Source organism: Vicia villosa, unplaced genomic scaffold, assembly GCF_029867415.1.
Source record: "Vicia villosa cultivar HV-30 ecotype Madison, WI unplaced genomic scaffold, Vvil1.0 ctg.000114F_1_1, whole genome shotgun sequence".
In the NCBI taxonomy this organism is placed as follows: Eukaryota; Viridiplantae; Streptophyta; class Magnoliopsida; order Fabales; family Fabaceae; genus Vicia; species Vicia villosa.
Window position 1 is genome coordinate 1150801 of NW_026705022.1, and position 9411 is coordinate 1160211.

The 9411-nt window shown below is 32.1% G+C and overlaps 1 protein-coding gene across 1 annotated transcript; it reads right to left on the reverse strand.

The window, feature by feature from the left end:
* Nucleotides 1-3965: 3965 nt before the first annotated feature.
* On the reverse strand, nt 3966-5091 carry LOC131624324 (BAG family molecular chaperone regulator 2-like). Its single transcript, XM_058895272.1, has 2 exons — nt 4692-5091; nt 3966-4495 (listed from the first exon to the last, which is right to left on the reverse strand). Exons 1-2 carry the CDS (start codon nt 4939-4941, stop codon nt 4269-4271), a joined length of 477 nt encoding a protein of 158 aa, XP_058751255.1. The 5' UTR covers nt 4942-5091; the 3' UTR covers nt 3966-4268.
* Nucleotides 5092-9411: the final 4320 nt, after the last annotated feature.

The window sequence follows — 9411 nt, forward strand, 5'->3', positions numbered from 1 at the left end:
AAATTAATTTTGATGAGACATATTCACATGCAGTAGATACAAGTTGTAACGTTGTTTATTTTATTTAATTATTTAATTTTATGTTTGTGAATTATTTGGTGAAATAGTGGTTTATTTGTGAATTATTGATGATTATTATATTTTACTATATAGTTAAATAATAATAATAATAATAATAATAATAATAATAATAATAATAATAATAATAATAATAATAATAATAATAATAATAATAATAATAATAATAATAGAATAAGGGGTTAATTAGTAATGAGGCATATTATGGTGTAATCATTAGAATAAGCGGGGGTGTGATGTTAAGCCCATTAGTAGAATAATAGTTAGTGAAGGATTAATAAAATAAGGGGAAAAGAGAGATTTAGAAAAATATAGAGAAGTTGGAGAATTGGAGAGAACGTGAAAGAGGAGAAGAACTCAAGAGGTTAGGGCAAGATTCCATTGAAAGAGTAGAGCACCTTCAATCCAAAAGTAAGGGTGGGGTTCTAACCATATAAAATTGGGTATGATGATTAGTAGATAGGAATGGGGTTGGATTTCTATGTTGATGTTTTTAGGTTTTCCTTTGATTTCATCTTCCTTGTGTTTTGTGTGGATTTCGCATATGAATGTTGTTGTTGATTTTGTAATGGTATCATGATGATCTTGTGATTTATGATTATATAAAGATTTTAGGATTTTGTGATGAACGTATGTGAAAAGAATTAAAAGGATGATTTGGGTTTTGAGTGGGATTTGGGGGGGTTTTTATCCTATAGATTAATAAGAATTGTGTTAGGATGATGTAGTTAATAACCATAGTTTTAGGCATGTATTAGAAAACTTAAAATTGTTTAAAATAATGGGAAAAGTGGGTTTTTGGGTCAAGGAATCGCAGACCTAGAAACAGAAAATCGCAGAAAAAATCTGCATAAAACAATCATGTGTCGACTCGAAGGATCTTTGCGCCGACTCATGCAGGAAAAATACCCAGTATGCATCGACTAGAGAATCGACCGAAGCGGACCTGAGGGGGATAGAATTAGCTATGCGTCGACCTAAAGAGTTTATGCGTCAGCTCATCGCATACCAATTTTTGACAGATTTTTCGAAAGCCATAACTTTTGAACCGTAACTCCGATTGATGCGTCGTTCAAAGCGTTGGAAAGCTAACACAATGAAATATACCATGATAGAATAAATTGACTCATAGGGTGTAATTTTATATTTCTTTTATTAGGATTAAGTGATGAACTATGTATTGTTAACATAAGAAGTATGTCCTTTGTTACGAATTGACGTAACCATGTCATAGTGCAACTTGAATTGTGTTTTTCTTATGATGATATGATGTAATTATGATGATGTGTGTAATATGAAGTTTATGATGTGGAATGAATAACATGATGAATTGATGTTGTCATTACGGTGAAGTGATGGTTTATATTGGTGTTTGTTGAAGGCTTATGCCTTGTAGTTGCCTTTTATGATGTCGCATTTGTGGAGTCGCATACATTGATTAGCGGTGAGCTGGATTGGAAAACTTTGATGACCTGAATTGGAAAATTATGATGAAGGTGTATGCCTTGTTGATGCCTCTATTTATTGACACTTTTGCGATGAGGGTGTATGCCCTATTGGTACCACATGCACTCGCATAGTCATTGGTCTAGTTGCATTTTACATAACGATATATAATGATGAGCTGTTGGTGATGAATACTTTTATAATCGACGGTGTGATGATGAATTGAATGTCGTAGAATAACTGTATACTACTTGGTAATGAATGATGTTAATGAGTTGCGGAGTGGTGAATCGTGTATTACTCTATTCTCATATACTTGTTATCATACGCTTTCTTATATTGTTATGATATCTCACCCCTTCTGGTTGAATATTACCCCTATGTTGGTAACGTGCAGATGATCAGGAATGAAGGATAGACCCTTCAAATCATTCGAGTCGGTGTCGTCGCTCTGATACGTAACACTAGAGGGGGGATGAATGTTATTTTTTTATTTGTTGAATTTCAAGTTAATTGTTGAAGTTTTAACTATTATCGAACCAAGTTGTTGTTGACTTCTATTTGAATTATGAATGATTTCCGCTGTATAATAAAGGATGTTTTTGAATATTATGTCGTTTTGAATGGTTTATCCGTTTATATGTGTTATGTATCTACTATCGTTGTGAGCAATTGCTTGTGTTACGAAGAAAATGTGACATCCTGATTTTGACATATTGTTTTAAATGATGATTTTTATACTATGATTTTATTAATATTATACGGGGTAAATCGGGGTGTTACACAAGTACTTTTCGATATTTAATAAATCTTGTAGCACTTGAAATGCTTGATTTTCACATGATGGATGTTGTAACAACTTATTTATTTGTATGGCTCACTAGATAGTGAAATTTACTTGAAACTCCCTGAAGGGTTCAATATACCAGATGCATATAATTATGAATTTTGAGAAAGCTACTCCATTAAATTGAGCAAGTCTATCTATGGACTAAAACTATCTGGACGCATGTGTTATAATCGTCTCAGTGAATATTTTCTAAGATAACTCCATTAGTCCTTGCATTTTTATAAAAAAATCTAAAAAAGTATTTGCTATAATAGATGTACATGAAGTTGACATAAATATTATTAGAACTTCTGAAGAGCTTCCAAAAGATATAATTGTTCAAATAAATTGTTTGAGATGAAGGAATTGGGAAAGACAAAGTCCTTGCTAACTGAACATTTGGACAATAGAAATTTGTACACCAATGAATTTATATAGAAAAAGTGATAATGTATTTTTATATGGGAAAGTCTCAATTTTTGTATATCCCGTTGATATTAGATCATTGGATTTGGATAAGATTCTTTCAGACCTCAAGAAAATGATGAAGAATTACCATATCTCAGTGCAATTAGAGCACTAATATATCTTGCTAATTATACACACCCTGATATATCGTTTTAATTAACCACTAAATACTTAAGAATCAACTGTCCAAATAGTCTCATGAATGAAACGATATTTAACTACAATGATTATGACTTAATATATAAATTGGAACATGATCAAATGAGATATCAAATTCAATAACATCATGACATCTCTGATAACTCTTTACCGCATATTTGTATAATAAAATCCACCGTTACATTGAAGGTTATTATGATATAGATCATATTTAACATCAATAAAAAATCATTTGATATGTCAACGAGATGCATAAAAATTAAAGTTTTACAAAACTTTAACAAAACCGTAATTTTGATTATTCTCTTTAACATATCAAATGATTTTTAATTGATGTTAAATTTTATGGATACAATCTATTTAATGTTAGTTTTCAATCCAACAATAAATTTTGTTATATGGATATGCAGTAAAGAATTATTAAAGATCTCGTGTTAGTTAGTTTAACACATTAGTGTCATTCGATCATAATTCATATCAATTATATAGGTATTGTTATGTCTACCCATTTTTATAAACTTTGTATAAACTTTTTGTTTTATAATCTAATTTGACCTATTTAGTTAAATATGTGTTTTAAATAGCTATCTATTTTTACTAAATAGACTATGCTAGATCACTTTTTATTAACTAGTAGGTAATGCTAGATTGGTTGTCATATGCCCCTATCACTCGGCTTGAACTATTTCAAGTTACCACACTTTGAACTCTTGTAAAGCACTAGAAAAATGGCTTTTTGAAAAGAATCTTTTTATAAAATGGAGAAAACAAAATTCAGAACATAATAATATGTCCCTTTTTTTCTAAGATATTGTCCCAACATTAACAAAGCTTCCCCCTTAAATCTAAACTAAGCTTTTAAGCGTCGGTGTGCACGCATGGGATCATATAAAAATACCATTAGTCAACAATACAACAATCAAGATTAAAAAACAAAACAATATAAAATCAGTCCAATACAAAAGGAATCAACAAGACAATAATATAGATCAGGACACATAACATGGCATTACATCAGCTTATACATTTTCAAACCAAACAAAGGTCCAACAACAAGATGAGTACATTATTATGTTCCACTATTCTAAGAAATTAACACAAAAAAGTGAAGAAAGACCAATCATTACAATAAACTTAACTTCACTCTTTTTCTTATTAGTACTAATTAATTATGAGTTTTAGAAATTAGCTTCCGAATATTTTGAGTTTAAATTCACACAGTTAGGAGATTATACATTCACACATTTGAGACATCAATGACAGTTCAATCAAAATCAGATGATTAATACTACACGCTAATTGCACAACAAGGATTGTCAATTGATTCTCTTCTTGTTAAACCAAATAGCTTCATTTCCTTAATAGCCGGATCTTCTAGAAGAAGAACTTTATCTTTGTCCCTAACACCAATCATGTGAAGAAATTCATTGTCATCTCTCTCTTTACCTTTGTAGATAAGCCTTTGTTCTCTTGGCTCCAAACTTGTTACCAATGACAAAGCCAACTTCAAATCACCTAAAATTTATTCACAAAATTTAATCATATACTCACTTAAGGGCTATGTTTAGAGTTCTATAATAATTCACAAGTATATAAGACATTTATGGTTCATAAGTATACCAATAGAAAAAGTGGTTCAAAGTTTATTGTAACCAAAACAAAAGTCATTGCAAATGAAAAGTGTTTTAGGGTAGGGTCTCATTAGACTTACCAAAAGTTGAAGTGGCTTCAATGGAAATATCATGCCACTTTGACATTGTTGAAACTCTAATTGTGATCATTTCTTCATCACTTTTATTGCTCTCTCTATTTTGTACAAGCATGCCACCAGGTCTAAGTTCCCATTTGATTTCACTACACTCCTTTTCAATTTCAATTGGAGATGGTGCTACTACTTTGTTTCCAATATTTCCAAGCTTTGATAGGCTTCTACAAAACCTCTTTGATTTCAACCTCATCATCTTGTTTTTTCTGACCCTTTTTATCTTTTTAGATGAATTGAAATTGGAGGAAGTAGTAAGATGAATTGAAATTGGAGGAAGTAGTAAGAGAAGTTTATGTGGTTAGGGACTTATATAATACTTGAAAACATAAAAAATTGATAAAGTAGAAGACATGAATATAATAGAAGCCGACCTAGTGTTATAAAAGGGTGAGAGTTGAGGGAACAAACATATGCAATGAGGTTTGTATAAACACATGGAAGGAAATATGGGCATTTGTCTTTTCTGTTGATCTTGGAAAGGGCTATGGCACATGGGGAGTTGGTACTTAGGTATAAACAAATTGGTTGATCAACTTGATAACATTAAGGAATCAAAAGTTTTTTAGGTGGAAAAATAATCTTTAAATAAAAAGATGTTTCAATCTGTTTCACAACTTGATAAACATTAAGGAATCAAAAAAATTTTAGGTGGAAAAATAATCTTAAAAAAAAAAAAGTTTCAATCTGTTTCATTTTTAGCATGTCTCACAAAAAACATTTGAATGATATTTCATATTAGAAAAATCTCGAACTAGAACTCGTTTGTTAACCTTAGAGATTAATTTCAAGCTAACATGGCCCATTTCTCCCCCATTCACTTGCATTATATTTTTGGGAAATTCTCAATGCACTCATATATCTTTTCACAGACCCGTAGTAAAAACTTCAAAATATCTCTATAATTCAGATATACATAATCGAAGACATATTTTTTTAACAAAAGAGTAATTTCGCATATGCACATCTGAAGTCACTTTTTTTTTTAAAAAAGAGGTGTCTTCGGATATGCATATCTAAAATAATTTGTGGTATTTCACAAAACGCAAACAGCCACCCCCATTGTTTGCATTGTCTTCAAACACCAAAATTTCACTTCTAACTCATTTTTACCAAGTTCCATTCAAGTATTTTTAGTCTACAAATTTCATTCAAGCATTCCTAAAAGCTCAAAGCTCATTCCAAGTTCTACTCAAAACTCCAAAAATTTGTAAGTTTCCTCTACTTTTTACCTCTAGCTCAAAGTTGCTATTAGGGTTGTTAGAATTTATGATAATGTGTAGGTTGAAGTTATTGTAGTTCAATAATAGTGTTTAGATGGAAAAAATTGGATTTTTGATGACTTAGGGTAAGAAATGAAAGTTTGTCAAAAATGTTATTCGCAGGTTATTTCAGAAGTGCATATCCGAAATAACCTCTAATCAGTTTCGGATATGCACTTCCCAAATGTTCTTTGAGTTTTTTTTTTTTTTTTTAATTTTCAAATTTTTTCATACTCTTACCATTGGCATTTTTTCAGGAAAATGACTGACAACCAGGCACCGACCGATCGACTTAGACAGGGGAGGCCAACCCAGACATCCTTAGCTCGGCGCGATAGAGCCACACAACAAGGAGTGAAACTAGGGGCATCATTCTGGTATACCTATACCAGAAGTTGAATGAAGCATGCAACTGGAGGACCAGACAGTTTACTAGATCTTGCACACTCCTCACGGTACATTTATTTTTAATTATACAACATTTAATCTGTTATTTGTTAAGTTGTACTAACATATTTTCATATTTGTGTTTCGGAGCTTGATAATCTCTTACTTCCACCGCATTCATGGCTACGATCCTGATCTGTTGTACATTGACGACATGCCTAAGGCTGCACGATGCGTCCTCCATAGGGGAAATCATAAAGTGGGACCGTATCGGGTATACCTCGATCGTACTGCTTACGATGACATCAACTGGACACCCTTCTATGATTACCTTCAGGTTGTCCCCTTCGACCGCATCTCGTTATATTCCAGATGGTTGGCATGTGGGACCAACACCATGACAGATATCTGCCGGAACGGTGCATTCGATAGTTTGGCCGCGTGTAGATGATACCTAGGTCCCCATTTGAGGCTGCTCCCAACATAGTTATCCGCCGAGATCTCACTGCTATCTTTCAAGAATGGGAGCATCATTTTGTGCAAGAGGAGTATCGGTGATGTGGGCCACCGAAAGCTTGCACTGTGTAGATGGATACGTGACATGGTTTTATCATGTGTCACATCCTATCATGACACCCAATGCTCCTGGGCGTCCACCTTAGCCAGCGCATGGGGAGCTCTTGGAGAGCCAGTAGGTTGAGGATGACCATGCTACTGATCTCCTGCCGATATGTTAGTGGATACAATTGATTCGGAAGGAGGCAATGGACACATGGATCATTTAGGAGGGCGGTGTAGAGGAGGTTTCCACAATGTAAACGATAGTCAGTGAGGCGTCAAGTACGGCGGCGGATAAGAGGCAGAGGAAGTCGCAGGGAGTTAGGATTAGGTATACTCAGTAGTAGTAGCCTAATTTTATTTGAGTTTTTTTGGTGCTGTAATATTACTACATTTTGCATTTATCTGAACAACGATTAATATATTTTGATATTTTATTTTAGTCTACGTATTTTTTATTTCCATTACATTTTATTGGATAAAAGGAGGTATTAAATTTAGTTGCTACGTTGCTCAGATTATAACAATGTAATTTTATAGTTGTTTTAGAAATGAAATACTCAGAGCACATTTCAGATGTGCATATTCGAAACTGGTTTATGGTATTTTTAGATATGCATATCCGAAACATTTTTAAAATTTGAAAAGACTGTCTTCGAATATGCATATTCGAAGGGTATTTTGAAGTTTTTATTAGTGTTTTTCACCCTATATGGGTGCAATGAGAAATTCCCTGGACTTTTTACTTTTTTGTTTTTCCAAATTAAGAAGTGTTATTTTATAATTTTTTTTTCCTTTTTCCGATAAACAATATGGATCCATTTTCTAATTTAAAGTCGTACATGTTTTTTTATTGAATGCTATATATCATAATCATTATAACTTAATTACATATACTCAGTAACTTATGCATCAATTCAAGAAACGAAAAACACAATAAGGGGGGTTGGATTGGGTTTTTGAACAAATTAAAAACTTATGAGACGTTTGGTTATCCTGGTTCGTTTGAACTCAAACTACTCCAGTCCACCCTATTAAGGTGATTTAGCCTCTCTCTTACGAGGTCTTAATCCACTAATCAAAACGATGATTACAAAATCACAAAGACAACCGTCAACATCTTCTCAAGATCAAATCACAACTCAGTTTGCTCAAGGAACAACAATTACAAAACAATACTCTTTATGTGTTTACAAAAATGCTTCTAATAAGTTGTATCACAACTGTGATGTATAACTAAATTAAATCACAAAGAAAGAGATAACAAAATATGAGTATAGTTGAGCGCTCTTTTTGCTTTTGCGTGCATGAGATGAATTTCCAATTCTTCAACAAAGACTTCTTGATATAGGAGGACTTTTTGATCTGTTGGGAGACGGGCATTGTTGTTTTGGAAACTTGATGAAATGCTAATTAATTCTATTTCCAAAAATGAAGATTCTGTCTCTGTAATTAATTTCCAGCCGTTACCAAATGATCTTGCATTGTCGATTGTAACGTTATAGATCTTTTGATCATCAAGGTATTCTTTGCAACTTGTTGGTGCTTGAAGCGTTTTAAGTATCATAGTTTACCACTTTTCTTATTTGTCTTCAGAACATCTTGTTCTTGTAAGCTTCCTTCGATCTCTCGAACTTTTTGTTCTTGTGTACTTCTCTTAACGTCTAGAGTTTCTTATTCTTGTAAACTTCTCTCAATGCAGCCTTCTGCTTCTGAGAAATCACTTTTACATTCTTCAGAATTTCTGCAATTTAAACTATACTATTAGAGTGCATATTTGTTTTTACTGGAAATTATGTGTTTGTTATTATCAAAACTCTTTCAAAGATATAGAACCAAACTATGTTCTAATATCAATAGTTCAATTGTAATCAGATGAGCTAAAACAAGACTTTAAACAGATCTGATGAACTACAATAAGACTTTAATAGAATATGATTATTCATGTTGTGGTTGATTCCAGGGCCGGCCCTTTGGGTGTGCAACAAGTGCCACCGCACAGGACCTCATATGTTTTGGGGCCTCAAAATTATATTTGGGGCTAAGAAAAAATATATCATGTATATATTAAATATATTATACTTCGTTAAATTATCAAAGATGTAATATGCTCCAGCGGTAGAATAAACGCTGCCATTTATTTTTTTCAGGGTAATGCCATTGGTTCGATTCTTTTCCATTGAAGCTACGCTTTTTAATTTTCTTTGAAGTTACGCTTTTTAATTTTTTTAGTTGAACAACAAAGCCAAAAGTGACCCAATCTTCAATTTCAAAACAACAAATTTACTTACAAATAATAAATTATGTTTTAGAAATATGTGAAACTATAATAACTAACGTATAATTTATTTTAAAGATTTTATTATTCTGTTTTAATATTTTAGGTTTTATAAAAGAAAAGTTATTTTGAGTTATATTGTTTTAAACAATAATGTGTTTTTGATTATTTTAAAATTTTATTG

What these genes read in the sequence shown, in the direction of transcription:
- LOC131624324 (XM_058895272.1), bottom strand. Translation starts at nt 4,941, where the DNA reads ATGATGAGGTTGAAATCAAAGAGGTTTTGTAGAAGCCTATCAAAGCTT. An exon ending in TGAAGCCACTTCAACTTTTG is followed by an intron (nt 4,496 to 4,691) that starts GTAAGTCTAATG and finishes AATAAATTTTAG; the next exon opens with GTGATTTGAAGTTGGCTTTG.